At 47.3% G+C, this 15329-nt stretch overlaps 1 protein-coding gene across 2 annotated transcripts in view; it reads right to left on the bottom strand.

Moving 5' to 3' along the window:
- Positions 1 to 15329, bottom strand: part of dnah10 (dynein axonemal heavy chain 10) — a 397024-nt gene that overhangs the window by 340349 nt on the left and 41346 nt on the right. For both annotated transcript variants that reach the window (XM_070888200.1, XM_070888202.1), the window contains exons 5-7: positions 14417 to 14639; positions 6009 to 6166; positions 3539 to 3769 (exon numbers count right to left, since the gene is read on the bottom strand). In XM_070888200.1, the coding sequence (XP_070744301.1) occupies positions 3539 to 3769; positions 6009 to 6166; positions 14417 to 14639 (612 nt within the window). The remainder of the gene's footprint in view (positions 1 to 3538; positions 3770 to 6008; positions 6167 to 14416; positions 14640 to 15329) is intronic.

Here is a 15329-nt window from a genome sequence, read left to right as displayed (position 1 = left end):
GTGACCATGAGAGTAATCTTTGTGTGGAGGCGGAAGATGTTGGTAGGGTTCTTAACGAATACTTTGCATCTGTTTCCCCAAAGGAAAGAGGTAATGCAGATACTGCTATAGAGGAGGAGTGTGATATTCTGGATGAAATAAATAGTGAGAGAGGAAGTATTAAGGGGTTTAGCAGCTTTGAAAGTAGGTAAGTCCCCAGGGCCGGATGAAATGCATTCCAGATTGTTGAGCGAAGCAAAAGAGGAAATATTTTCCAGTCCTCTTTGGATATGGGCATGGTGCCGGGGGATTGGAGGACTGCTAATGTAGTACCTTTGTTTAAGAAGGGAAAAAGAGATAGGCCGAGTAATTATAGGCTTGTCAGCCTAATGTCAGTGGTGAGAAAATTATTGGAAAAAATCCTGAAAGACAGGATAAATCTGCTTTTGGATAGGCAAGGATTAATTAGGGACTGTCAGCACGGATTTGTTAAGGGAAGATCGTGTTTGCATTTTTTGAGGCGGTAACCAAGAGGGTCGATGAGGGTAGTGCGTATGATGTAGTATATATTGGCTTTAGCAAGGCATTTGATAAGGTCCTGTATGGTAGACTGGTCATGAAGGTAAAGCACATGGGATCCAGGGCAAAGTGGCAAGTTGGAGGTAGGAAGCAAAGGGTAATGGTTGATGGATGTTTTTGTGACTAGAAGGATGTTTCCAGTGGGGTTCCGCAGGGCTCAGTACTGGGTCCCTTGCTTTTTGTGGTATATATCAACGATTTAGATTTGAATATAGGGGTATGATTAAGTAGTTTGCAGACGACACTAATATTGGCTGTGTGGTTGATAATGAAGAGGAAAGTCATGGACTGCAGGAGGATATCAATCTACTGATCAGGTGGGCAGAGCAGTGGCAAATGGAATTTAATTCAGAGAAGTGTGAGGTGATGTACTTTGGGAGGGCTAATAAGGAAAGGGTAAACACATTAAGCAGTAGGCCATTTAATAGTGTAGATGAACAAAGGGTCCTTGGAGTGCTTGTCCACAGATCCCTGAAAGTAGCAGGCCAGGTGGATAAGGTGGTTAAGACTGCATACGGAATGTTTGCCTTTATTGGCTGAGGCATAGAATATAAGAGCAGGTGGATTATGCTAAAATTGTATAATACTTTGGTTAGGCCACAGCTGGAGTACTGCGTGCAGTTCTGGTCGTCGTATTATAGGAAGGACGTGATTGCACTAGAGAGGGTGCAGAGGAGATTTACCAGGATGCTGCCTGGAATGGAGAATCTTAGTTATGAGGACAGATTGGATAGGCTGGGTTTGTTCTCATTGGAACAGAGGAGATTGAGAGACCTCATCGAGATGTACAAAATATTGAGGGGCCTGGACATAGTGGATAGTAAGGGCCTATTTCCATTGGTGGAGGGGGCTATTATGAGGGGGCATAGTTTTAAGGTGGTTGGTGGAAGGTTTAGAGGGGATTTGAGGGGGGGGCTTCTTTACGCAGAGGGTTGTGGGGATCTGGAACCCGCTGCCTGGAAGAGTGGTGGATGCAGAAACCCTCACCACTTTTAAGAGATGATTGGATGGGCACTTAAAGTGCAGTAACCTGCAGGGTTACGGACCTAGAGCTGGTAATTGGAATTAGACTGGATGACCTTTTGTTGGTCAGCGCAGATATAGTGCTAAGTACTGCAGGGAATAGAATACGGCCAGGGTGATCTCCTGGACTAGTTTCGATCGCCTGGATGGGTTGGAGAGGAATTTTCCCTCATTTTATTCTCCCTAAATTGGCCTGGATTTTTATCTGGTTTTTGCCTCTCCCAGGAGATCACATGGCTCCGGTTTGGGATGGAGTGTAGGATGTTTCAGTATAAGGGGAGTTGCAGTGGTGTGGGGCGGACTGGTTGGGCTGGGTGCTCTTTGCCTTTCCGTCATTGTTCATGGGCTTGTATGTAACCTTTAGGGCTGCTGACCGAGGGCCGTGTGGCTCTTTGTCGGCCAGAGCAGACATGATGGGCCGTATGTTTCTATGTTTCTAAATGATCAACTTTGATCAGTCTGGATCACTCAGAAGTATGCCATTCACATGCATGGCCACCTCTCTTGCTAAATGTACACAAATAATGAGGAAGGAGCAGCAGAAGTAACTGAGGTGCTGAGGAGAGAGCGCGAGGCACTTCACTTGAACCTGAGGACAGTTTTGTTATCAATTGGGGAAAAGGGGAATTCAACTACTGAAGACCACCTCAAAGGGGTACTGAGATGGAAAACAAATGATAGGAATATTGGGAAGATAAAAAAAAGGTAAAAGACAGCCAAAAAATATTTAAAATTGAAGATAAAAGTATTATCAAACAGTCAGTAAAACAGGATGTAGGAAAACATATTTTATTGTCAGTGCAGTTCTGAAGGAGTGTTGCACTGTCAGAGGTGCCGTCCTTTGATGAGGCACTAAACCAAGATCCCATTTTCCCATCCAGGGGGCATGAAAGATCCTATGGCCTTAATGAGGAGCAGTAATATTTATCCCTCAATCAACATCACAAAGAAACAGATCATCTGATCAAATTGCTGTTTGTGGGAGCTTGCTGTGCACAAATTGTCTGTTGGGTTTTCCCTACATTGCAGCAGTGACTACACTTCAAAAGTACTTCAGTGGCTGCAAAGTGCTTTGGGACCTTCTCAGGACATGTGAATGGCATACTTCTGAGTGATCCAGACTGATCAAAGTTGATAATTTAGAAACAGAGAAACATACAGTGCAGAAGGAAGCCATTTCGTCCCATCATGTCTGCTCTGGCCGACAAAGAGCTATATAAATGGAAGTTCCTTCTTTCTATTGTCAAAATGGCCATCACTGCAAAATATCTGACAGCACAGCATAGCGAAACGATGACTTTCACATGTAACAGTTTAACACACGTTCAATGGTTACTTTCACTGCCACTGAAATGCGTGCTGCCTACAGAAATGGACGGCTGGGGTCAGTTCAGCTCCAACGCAACAGCATGTTGGGTGTTGCAGATTACTAACAGTATTTGTGATGCTATCACCAACAACCCCAAATGGAGATTTTATAATGGCCTTGTGGAAGAGACTCTTGCCCGTGTCGTGTTCACAGAAGCAATACTATAAGCACTACTGTTCCTGACATAGACACATAGAAAATAGGTGCTGGAGTAGGTCATTCGGCCCTTCGAGCCTGCACCACCATTCAATATGATCATGGCTGATCATGCAACTTCAGTACCCCATTCCTGCTTTCTCTCCATACCCCTTGATCCCTTTAGCCGTAAGGTCCACATCTAACTCCCTTTTGAATATATCTAATGAACTGGCCTCAACAACTTTCTGGGATAGAGAATTCCACAGGTTCACAATTCTCTGAGTGAAGAAGTTTCTCCTCATCTCGGCCCTAAATGGCTTACCCCTTATCCTTAGACTGTTATTTATCAATGTTATTTATTAATGGAGTCACTGGTAGAAGATATTTCAAGCCTGTATCTTCAGGTGTAATACAAGTGTCTACAGCACATCGAATGCAATTCTTCTTTACCTTAAAATGACGTTCAAGGGTTGAAAGGAACCTGACATTGTCTGCAGCTTCCACATGGTACTTGGTGAGGTCAGTGATGATTAAATTCAGGTTCTGGATTAAACTTTGATCAACCTTGCTCACAAAGTCAACAATCCTCTTCACCACGGGCAGCTTCAGCTGTTCGCTGAGGGCACTGAGTGTAGAATTGCGCTCTCGCCAGAACTCGATCTCTGCCAACGGACCATTACCCTGAGGAACAGACTCAGATATTACTTTGTGAAAAATACATTCATGTCTTCGATCTTAACATGCCCGGTAACAACAGAGAGTAGGAGTGCTCATTGCAACAAGGACAGAACCACCAAGTAGCACATGGAGGTTACTGAAACGTCACATATTCTTTAAGGTTGTAAAGATAAATATTGTTATCCGCATCAGTCATTCCAGGTTGTGCCAGTGAAGGAAACTGAAGCAAAACAGAGATTGTTCCTGCAGTAGCAGCACAGCTGTGACAATGACTGGGAAATTAAACATTTGGTGTCACGAGGGCAGCGTAATCGAGGAAAAGGCCACGCAGAGAGACAATACGCTGCTGGTGACAGATCAGCTTCACTCACTCAGGCACAGGTCCCTGTCTGAGGCTCGAGCTGCCAGTGGCTGGCTGAATGCGAAGCTGACCGAGTGACGTTGTAAAGGAGGGACACGGGAGTGGAGCGGAATTTGCAACTTATATAACTAGGGCGGTTAAGGAAAATAAATTCCAGCGTTAGTGTGCGAGTAGCACAGCAGCTGAGGGCAGAGAAATGGCAAATTCAGGGGCTAGACTTGAAATTTTCTAGACTAAGATTGATAATATTTTCGTTAGGCAAGGGTATCAAGGGATATGGAGCAAAGGGGGGATAAATGGAGTTGATCTAATAGAATGATGGAAGAGGCTCAAGGGATTGAATGGCCTTCTCCTGTGTCAATGGATGCTGTAGGATGTCCTGAATGTGTGAAGTATCTGGGGGGAGGACACATGAAGTGTCAAAAGGGCTGCCTTGCTCAAGCAGAAGACTAGCACAACATACAAGGGGTGGAAAGGTTTCTTTAATATACACTCTGCAAAGTTGTAACGCCACAGATAACGAGGAAGGTTGAAGCAAAATGGAGGCAGTGGGTTACCACTGATGGAGGGAGCAGAACAAATGAGAGAGAACCAGTACAGGGAAATCCTGGCAATAGGTATACATCGCCTGATAGCTACGATGAGGACTATGACCAGGACAATGACGGAAGTACTGCGGAGAGTTCATCAAGAACAACATCACTGCACCATGGAGCAAAGGGTTACCCATGGGTAAAAGGGAACAGGCACATGTTAGTAGTGGTGGTGGGTCCATAATTAGGCAGACAGACCATCTTGGTTTGGAGCTGTGACTCGGAATAGTCTGTTGAGTTTAGGAGCCAAGGTAAAGGTTTTTAAGGAGTTGGGCGGGGGGAGACTTCTGGGAAGGAAAATAAAATAACCAGAACTCAAGAATCACACAGATAGCACTGACATAGGGCTGAGTAGCATGGAAGTCTAGAGGAAGGAGTTTGAAGAATTAGTTCTAGATACAAAGTTTGTAATCTCAGGAGTACTCTCAGTGCACTGAGCCAATTAAGGGGAAACAGGTTAGATATACCAAAGCTATAAAGATAGTAAAGAAAATATTATATATACAAGCACTCTGTAGTAACGACTCCATGAGGTAAGGGTATAGTACTTGAACTGTAATGACCTTAGTCCTTTATTTGCAGCTCCTAGAGTGAGGACACCAAGAGGTGAGCTCCCTTTTATACTGGGTTACCTACAGTGTACAGGTGACCCTTAGGTCTCCAGCAGCAGCACCCTCTGGTGTCCAGATATAGTGTATACAGGGTGAAGGTACATTCAGTGGTCTAGTGTTACAGTACATACATTAACATGCATACATAACAGAAAACAAGGTTTCAATTACGCAGGACACTGGAGCAAGTTCTGGAGCAGGGGAAATCTGTTCAACAGGTCATGCATCGCCTAAAGTGGACCAATTGCAGAGGATAAACAGGTGGTGGGAGGGTTTCAAAAAGTAAAATGGGGGAGGGACAAAGGAAACAGGCTGAAAAGAAATGAAATGATGACATCAATACCAGAAAGATCAAATAAGATAAGAATTGTTTTGAGGAAGAGGTTTATATCAACATGAGTAGCTTTTGAAATAAAGCACTTAAGTTCGAGGTGCTTGTGACTGGAGAATATCGACATTAATATCGACATTGTGGGATCTCAGAGACAGGGTTGCTGACAGACAGCTGGACCGGAGAGAGCGTTAGATGTTTTCGAAGAATAGACGTACAAAGAGAGGTGGACGGGTAAATATCGGGTGGAAGTTCAGTAAGAATCGATTTCCAGAAGAAATCCTTTAAGAATAGGACAAAAACTCTACAGGAATATTAATGTAAAGTGTTGTACAGGGATGGTCACCTGGGGCATCTTGGTCAGCTGGTCCTCAATCACACTGGTGATCTGCACCTGCCAGTTCATTACGCTCTGCTCCAGCTTCTCCATTTTCACTGGGTCCGATGCAAATTGGTGCCAGTCTGCATCCATGTCGATCAATGGCATCTCGAGCTTGATCTCACCTGGTTAGAGGAAAAAGCAAACATGTTTGCTTAGTAAGAAAAACACATAAATATCCAAATTGGTACTATAAACACACATTCTCCCCAAAACTGAAGCGGTAACATTATCTCCCCTCCCTGTGGGTTTGCAAAGACCTAAACTCATAGCACGGGGAGAAATTGAAGAGACGTGGATACTGATTATCGTGTTAGCTACGCCCTGTATACAAAGCACCATAAAAACAGGCTTAGCACCACGCTAAGGTTTCCCCCCAACCAAAAACGCCTCAGCTTAAATATAACAAGCATTTCAGAGATACTATACTCTGATAGACTCTAATATAATGCTTGCCGACTACAAGTAGCAGTCAAGGCAGGGGACATCCTACAACGCCATCAATACGTAATGACCCCTGACCCAAGAAACCGGTCAGGATCATGGGGGGCTTTGTAGTCCTGCCCCAATCCTGTAAGGGCACGATCAGGAAAGTCCAACTCCGAATATCTGGTCATATCAAAAAGCACACCCTCATAACTGGAATTTGCATGCTAGGGCAAAGGGTCTTCTCAACCTCACTTACAAGTTTTGTGTTGTAGATGCGGGTCCAGGTTCAGTGTTATTAGAAGAGCCCAAGTTAAATGTTACACAAGGCCAAGACGAAGCCATTCAGCCCCTCGAGCCTGCTGTGCTATTCAATGAGATCATGGCTGATCTGTATCTTAACTCCAGTTCCCCGTCTTTGCTCCATATTCCTCGCAACCTTTACCCAACAAAGATTTATCAAATCTCAATCTTGAAAATTTAAATTGACCCAGCAGCCTCCTGGGGAGAGAGCTCCAGATTCCCACTGCCCTTTGTGCGACAAAGTGCTTCCCGATTTCACGCCGAAATGGCCTGGCTCAAATTTTAAGATGATGCACCTTTGATCTGGAGTCCCCCACAAGAGGAAAGTTTCTTTATATCTGCATAGCAAATCCCTCAATTATTTTAAACACCTCGATCAGATCACCCCTCAACCATCGAATCCTTACTAGCGTGCAAATTCCAGTAATGAGGGTGTGCTGTTTGATATGACCAGATATAGGGCCCAAGTTTTGGCCTCAGTTGCTCCTGATTTTTTGGAGCAACTGGTGTAGAACGGAGTATCTTAGAAATTCAAATTCTCGGCATTTAGTTTGCTCCAGTTCTAGTCAGTTAGAACAGTTTCACTTTGGAACAGAATTTTTTTTTCAAAAGGGGGCGTGTCTGGCCACTTACGCCTGTTTTCAAAGTTTCGGCAGTGAAAACTTACTCCAAACTAACTTAGAATGGAGTAAGTGAAGATTTTTGTACGCTCGAAAAAACCTTGTCTACACTTTAGAAAATCAGGCGTAGGTTACAAATCAGGCGTAGGGAATGTTGGAGGGGGTTTAAAGGGAAGTTTACAAACATTAAACACTTCAGTTTTACAAATAAAGAGCCATCATCAATAATAAATGATAAATACATCAATAAATCAACCAATAAATCAATCCAAAACAATTAATAAGAAATAATTTTTTTTTTAAATCAATAAATAAAACATTTTGTACTTTTCGACTGCAGCACCGGGAGCCCTCCAACAGCGTGCTGGGATTCCCCCCCCCCCACCCAGTGTGTCTCTGTCAGTGTCTCCATCTCTCTGTCTGTCTGTGTGTGTTTCTCACTCTCTGTCTGTCAGTGTCTGTGTGTCTGACAGCGAGGGGACGGGGAGGAGGGGGGTAGAGGGAGAGGGGGGGGCAGGGGGAGGGGAGGGAGGGGAGGGAGGGAGGGATGGGGGAGAAGGGGAGGAGAAGGGGAAGGGGGGAGGAGGAGAAGGGGAAAGGGGGGGGAGAGGAGAAGGGGGAGAGGAGAAGGGGAAAGAGAAGGGGAAAGAGAAGGGGGGAGAGGAGGAAGGAGAGGGGGGGAGAAGGGGAAGGAGAGGGAGGGAGAAGGGGAAGGAGAAGAGTGGGGGGAAGGAGAAGGGGGGGCGAAGGAGAAGAAGGGGGGAAGGAGAAGAAGGGGGGAAGGAGAAGAAGGGGGGGAAGGAGAAGGGGGGGAAGGAGAAGAAGGGGGGGAAGGAGAAGAAGGTGAGGCGTGAGTCCGGGGTCAGAGGCCTATAAAAGGCCACGAGAGGCGTCGGGAGTTCGTTGGTGAGGCGTACTTGTACAGCTGCAGCGGGGAGAGAAGGCAAAAAAGAAGTAGAAAGAAACAGAAAGGTGACGTCACAGCCTAGGGGGTAAGTGATTGGCTGGTGATTGGTGAGTAGTTTTTCTTTTTCTTTTTATATTAGTCAGTAACTTTTAGCATTGTTGTTGCCAATTTAAGTGTATCTAAGGGTTAAGTCATGGCAGGAGAGCTCGGTCGGGTGTTATGCTCCTCCTGTACCATGTGGGAACTCAGGGATACTTCCGGTGTCCCTGGGGACTACGTGTGCGGGAAGTGTATCCGCCTCGAGCTCATGACGGTCCGCGGTGCGGAATTGGAGCTGAGGGTGGATTCACTCTGGAGCATCCACGATGCTGAGAATGACGTGAGTATCACGTGTAGTGAGTTAGTCTTACCGCAGGAGAAGGGTCCACAGCCAGATAGGGAATGGAAGACCAGCAGGAAGAGTAGTGCAAGGAAGGTAGTGCAGGGGTCCCCTGTGGTCATCCCCCTGCAAAACAGATACACCGCTTTGAGTACTGTTGGGGGGGATGACTCATCAGGGGAGGGCAGCAGCAGCCAAGTTCATGGCACCGTGGCTGGCTCTGCTGCACAGGAGGGCAGGAAAAAGAGTGGGAGCGCGATAGTGATAGGGGATTCAATGGTGAGGGGAACAGATAGGCGTTTCTGCGGCCGCAACCGAGACTCCAGGATGGTATGGTGCCTCCCTGGTGCAAGGGTCAAGGATGTCTCGGAGCGGATGCAGGACATTCTGAAATGGGAGGGAGAACAGCCAGTTGTTGTGGTGCACATTGGTACCAACGACATAGGTAAAAAAAAAAGGGATGAGGTCCTACGAGACGAATTTAGGGTGCTAGGAGCTAAATTAAAAAGTAGGACCTCAAAAGTAGTAATCTCGGGATTGCTACCAGTGCCACGTGCTAGTCAGAGTAGGAATCGCAGATGAATACGTGGCTTGAGCAGTGGTGCAGAAGGGAGGGATTCAAATTCCTGGGGCATTGGAACCGGTTCTGGGGGAGGTGGGACCAGTACAAACCGGACGGTCTGCACCTGGGCAGGACCGGAACCAATGTCCTAGGGGGTGTGTTTGCTAGTGCTGTTGGGGAGGAGTTAAACTAATATGGCAGGGGGATGGGAACCAATGCAGGGAGACAGAGGGAGACAAAAAGGAGGCAAAAGCGAAAGACAGAAAGGAGATGAGGAAGAGTGGAGGGCAGAGAAACCCAAGGCAAAGAACAAAAAGGGCCACTGTACAGCAAAATTCTAAAAGGACAAAGGGTGTTAAAAAAACAAGCCTGAAGGCTTTGTGTCTTAATGCAAGGAGTATCCGCAATAAGGTGGATGAATTAACTGTGCAAATAGATGTTAACAAATATGATGTGATTGGGATTACGGAGACGTGGCTCCAGGATGATCAGGGCTGGGAACTCAACATCCAGGGGTATTCAACATTCAGGAAGGATAGAATAAAAGGAAAAGGAGGTGGGGTAGCATTGCTGGTTAAAGAGGAGATTAATGCAATAGTTAGGAAAGACATTAGCTTGGATGATGTGGAATCTATATGGGTAGAGCTGCAGAACACCAAAGGGCAAAAACCGTTACTGGGAGTTGTGTACAGACCTCCAAACAGTAGTAGTGATGTTGGGGAGGGCATCAAATAGGAAATTAGGGGTGCATGCAATAAAGGTGCAGCAGTTATAATGGGTGACTTTAATATGCACATAGATTGGGCGAGCCAAACTGGAAGCAATACGGTGGAGGAGGATTTCCTGGAGTGCATAAGGGATGGTTTTCTAGACCAATATGTCGAGGAACCAACTAGGGGGGAGGCCATCTTAGACTGGGTGTTGTGTAATGAGAGAGGATTAATTAGCAATCTCATTGTGCGAGGCCCCTTGGGGAAGAGTGACCACAATATGGTGGAATTCTGCATTAGGATGGAGAATGAAACAGTTAATTCAGAGACCATGGTCCAGAACTTAAAGAAGGGTAACTTTGAAGGTATGAGGCGTGAATTGGCTAGGATAGATTGGCGAATGATACTTAAGGGGTTGACTGTGGATGGGCAATGGCAGACATTTAGAGACCGCATGGATGAATTACAACAATTGTACATTCCTGTCTGGCGTGAAAATAAAAAAGGGAAGGTGGCTCAACCGTGGCTATCTAGGGAAATCAGGGATAGTATTAAAGCCAAGGAAGTGGCATACAAATTGGCCAGAAATAGCAGCGAACCCGGGGACTGGGAGAAATTTAGAACTCAGCAGAGGAGGACAAAGGGTTTGATTAGGGCAGGGAAAATGGAGTACGAGAAGAAGCTTGCAGGGAACATTAAGGCGGATTGCAAAAGTTTCTATAGGTATGTAAAGAGAAAAAGGTTAGTAAAGACAAACGTAGGTCCCCTGCAGTCAGAATCAGGGGAAGTCATAATGGGGAACAAAGAAATGGCAGACCAATTGAACAAGTACTTTGGTTCGGTATTCACTAAGGAGGACACAAACAACCTTCCGGATATAAAAAGGGGTCAGAGGGTCTCGTAAGGAGGAGGAACTGAGGGAAATCTTTATTAGTTGGGAAATTGTGTTGGGGAAATTGATGGGATTGAAGCCCAATAAATCCCCAGGGCCTGATGGACTGCATCCCAGAGTACTTAAGGAGGTGGCCTTGGAAATAGCGGATGCATTGACAGTCATTTTCCAACATTCCATTGACTCTGGATCAGTTCCTATGGAGTGGAGGGTAGCCAATGTAACCCCACTTTTTAAAAAAGGAGGGAGGGAGAAAACAGGGAATTATAGACCGGTCAGCCTGACCTCAGTAGTGGGTAAAATGATGGAATCAATTATTAAGGATGTCATAGCAGCGCATTTGGAAAATGGTGACATGATAGGTCCAAGTCAGCATGGATTTGTGAAAGGGAAATCATGCTTGACAAATCTTCTGGAATTTTTTGAGGATGTTTCCAGTAAAGTGGACAAAGGAGAACCAGTTGATGTGGTATATTTGGACTTTCAGAAGGCTTTCGACAAGGTCCCACACAAGAGATTAATGTGCAAAGTTAAAGCACATGGGATTGGGGGTAGTGTACTGACATGGATTGAGAACTGGTTGTCAGACAGGAAGCAAAGAGTAGGAGTAAATGGGTACTTTTCAGAATGGCAGGCAGTGACTAGTGGGGTACCGCAAGGTTCTGTGCTGGGGCCCCAGCTGTTTACATTGTACATTAATGATTTAGACGAGGGGATTAAATGTGGTATCTCCAAATTTGCGGATGACACTAAGTTGGGTGGCAGTGTGAGCTGCGAGGAGGATGCTATGAGGCTGCAGAGTGACTTGGATAGGTTAGGTGAGTGGGCAAATGCATGGCAGATGAAGTATAATGTGGATAAATGTGAGGTTATCCACTTCGGTGGTAAAAACAGAGAGACAGACTATTATCTGAATGGTGACAGATTAGGAAAAGGGAAGGTGCAACGAGACCTGGGTGTCATGGTACATCAGTCCTTGAAGGTTGGCATGCAGGTACAGCAGGCAGTTAAGAAAGCAAATGGCATGTTGGCCTTCATAGCGAGGGGATTTGAGTACAGGGGCAGGGAGGTGTTGCTACAGTTGTACAGGGCCTTGGTGAGGCCACACCTGGAGTATTGTGTACAGTTTTGGTCTCCTAACTTGAGGAAGGACATTCTTGCTATTGAGGGAGTGCAGCGAAGATTCACCAGACTGATTCCCAGGATGGTGGGACTGACCTATCAAGAAAGACTGGATCAACTGGGCTTGTATTCACTGGAGTTCAGAAGAATGAGAGGGGACCTCATGGAAACGTTTAAAATTCTGACGGGTTTAGACAGGTTAGATGCAGGAAGAATGTTCCCAATGTTGGGGAAGTCCAGAACCAGGGGTCACAGTCTAAGGATAAGGGGTAAGCCATTTAGGACCGAGATGAGGAGAAACTTCTTCACCCAGAGAGTGGTGAACCTGTGGAATTCTCTACCACAGAAAGTAGTTGAGGCCAATTCACTAAATATATTCAAAAGGGAGTTAGATGAAGTCCTTACTACTCGGGGGATCAAGGGGTATGGCGAGAAAGCAGGAATGGGGTACTGAAGTTTCATGTTCAGCCATGAACTCATTGAATGGCGGTGCAGGCTAGAAGGGCTGAATGGCCTGCTCCTGCACCTATTTTCTATGTTTCTATAAGGGGGGGAAGGAGAAGAAGGGGGGAGGAGAAGAAGGGGGGATGAGAAGAAGAGGGGGAGGAGGAGAAGGGGGGAAGGAGAAGGGGAGGGAAGGAGAATGGGGGGGAAGGAGAATGGGGGGAAGGAGAGGGGGGGGAGGAGAAGAGGGGGGGAAGGAGAAGGGGGAGGAGGAGAAGGGGGGAGGAGGAGAAGGGGGAGAGGAGAAGGGGGGAAGGAGAAGGGGAGGGAAGGAGAAGGGGAGGGAAGGAGAAGGGGGGAAGGAGAAGGGGAGGGAAGGAGAAGGGGGGAAGGAGAAGAGGGGAGAAAGGAGAAGAGGGGAGAAAGGAGAAGAGGGGAGAAAGGAGAAGAGGGGAGAAAGGAGAAGGGGGGGAAAGGAGAAGAAGGGGGGGAAGGAGAAGAAGGGGGGGAAGGAGAAGAGGGGGGTGAAGGAGAAGTGGGGGAAGGAGAAGAGGGGGGGAAGGAGAAGAGGGGAGAAAGGAGAAGGGGGCAGAAAGGAGAAGGGGGCAGAAAGGAGAAGGGGGCAGAAAGGAGAAGGGGGAAAGGAGAAGGGGAAGGGGGGAAGGAGAAGGGGAAGGGCGGAAGGAGAAGGGGGGGAAAGAGAAGGGGGGAAGGAGAAAGGGCGGGGGGGAGGAGAAGGGGGAGGGAGGCAGATTTACAGGTAGGTGGCGTTGGGTCGGGTCAGGTCAGGGGTCCGGGGTCGGGAGCGCGGGTCGGATCGGTTCAGGGAGGGAGGGAGCACGGGTCAGGTCGGGTCGGTTCAGTTCGTGTCGGGGGCGGGGGGAGGGAGGTCAGGTTGGGTCGGGTCCGGTCCGGGTGGGGGGGCGGTCGGGAGCGCGGGTCGGGTCGGGGGGGTGGTGGGAAGGAGGTCGGTTCGGTCCGGTCCGGGGGCAGGGGGGGTAAGCGGGAGTCGGGTCGGTGTCGGGAGGAAGCAGGAGCTGGGCGTGGGAGGCAGCCTTATTCACGCAGCCCCAGTGGGGCCATTTGGCCAGGGCTAGGAGCTGCGTGCTTCGGGCCCCTCCCACACAGTTTTGGGCGCCTGGAGCTACTGCACATGCGCGCCCACTGTAGCGAGCATGTGCAGAGGTCCCGGCACTGTTTTCAGCGCAGGGACCTAGCTCCGCCCCCTACAGCTCGTGCTGCGCCGCGCCCGGCTCCAGAGGACCAGCAGGGAGCCGGAGAATTTGTAAGTTTTTTTTAGGCGCACTTTGTGGCGTGTAAAACGGGCGTCCAGGTCGGGGCTGCGCTGTTCTAGGCGTGGCCCGAAACTTGGGCCCCTTATGTTGGACTTTCCTGATCATGCCCTTACAGGGTTGGGGCAGGACTACTGCCTGCAACCCCAAAGCCCCCCATGATCCTGACCAGTTTCTTGGGTCAGGGGTCATTACGTATTGATGGCAGGCATCTGGTGGGGTCCCCTGCGAGTGGCCCCCGGAATATACAGGCAGTGCCACAGGAGGACCACCATTAGAGGTCAGAAGGAAACGTGAAGACTCCAAGATGCCATCCACTGAAGGTCTCGACTGAGATTGAGGAATTCAGCAAGTAAGAAATTGGGGCAAAGGGAGAGGATCTCATCACTCAACTTGCCCCTTCTCCACCCCTATCCTGCACAATTTTGGGCATAACAGGAAACCATGTATTCGGTCACACTACAGTTTAATGGGAGCAAGAACTCGCTTGCGGGATATACCTTGGCACTGAGCACAACATAAACATCTGGTACAGCCCAAACCTTGTAACACATACCTTCCCAAATGTATTCCTGCCTTTCTATTCGTACCACACTTGACAGGTTTGATTTGGCATTAACATTTGCCTTTTCCAAAAGCAACCGGATTTGAATTGCACAAGCACCTAGCCTTGCTGCACATGTTCTGAGTTCAAATATACAAATGGAGTAATACTGACCTTCAATCTGCTGAATAGTTCTCTGGACCTGCTGTGAGAACTTCTGTAAAGTCAGTAAGAACTCATCCCTGACGAACTGAATATTTCGTGAATCCCCTCCAGCTCTCGAGTCCGTTAGACTCATTCTCTCCTGCTGAAACATCGCTGCACCAATGAAACGAGACGAAACTAGTCTTGTATCAATATTTTTAGCGTGTTGATGTGCCAAAAGTGGCATGAAGACCTAGGAAAACATAAAATAGAACATCTTTATCATTTCAACTTGTGCATTTATCAGCATGAGTAGCATCACATCTCAAAACGTTTTCACTTCAAAAATTCCACAATTATAACATACAGGCGCAAAATTATCCCATTGGCTAAATACAAACTAGGAACTAACAATTCGCAATCAGCCAATCAGATTTTCTATTGTTTTTCCAAAGCTGCTCGATTGTCATGTCCAGCGGGAAAGAGAGCCTGCTGCCCACGCGGTCTACACATGACTCCAGTCCCACACCATGCGGGTGACTCTTAATGTCCTCGGAAGTAGCCTAGCAAGCTGTTCATATAAATGCAAGTCTTTCTTTCTTTTAATGCTGTTCTAAAACAATTGCTACAGAGCAGAGGACTGCCGCGGTTCAAGGAGAAGGCCCACCATCATCTTCTCAGGGCAACTCGGGATGGGCAATAAATGCCAGCCTCGCCAGGCAGGGGTCTTTAAAGCAGTACTTGAGGTTGCTTTGAGGTAACCAAGAGCTGCTGCGAAGGTGGTTATAATACAGCTTGTCAGGGGGCCAGGAGGTTCACTAGGAAGAGCAAGTCGAATTCTGATCATCCATGAGGATGTGCAGTTACATAAAAATGATCACCTTTCTTCGTTGATATCTTTATCAATGATATGTCAGATGGAATCGGGAGGGATAACTTCAGG

Source organism: Pristiophorus japonicus, chromosome 8 (assembly GCF_044704955.1).
Source record: "Pristiophorus japonicus isolate sPriJap1 chromosome 8, sPriJap1.hap1, whole genome shotgun sequence".
NCBI lineage: Eukaryota > Metazoa > Chordata > Chondrichthyes > Pristiophoridae > Pristiophorus > Pristiophorus japonicus.
The sequence above is the reverse complement of the archived record's forward strand: the minus strand, read 5'-3'. Positions and strand labels throughout refer to the sequence as shown.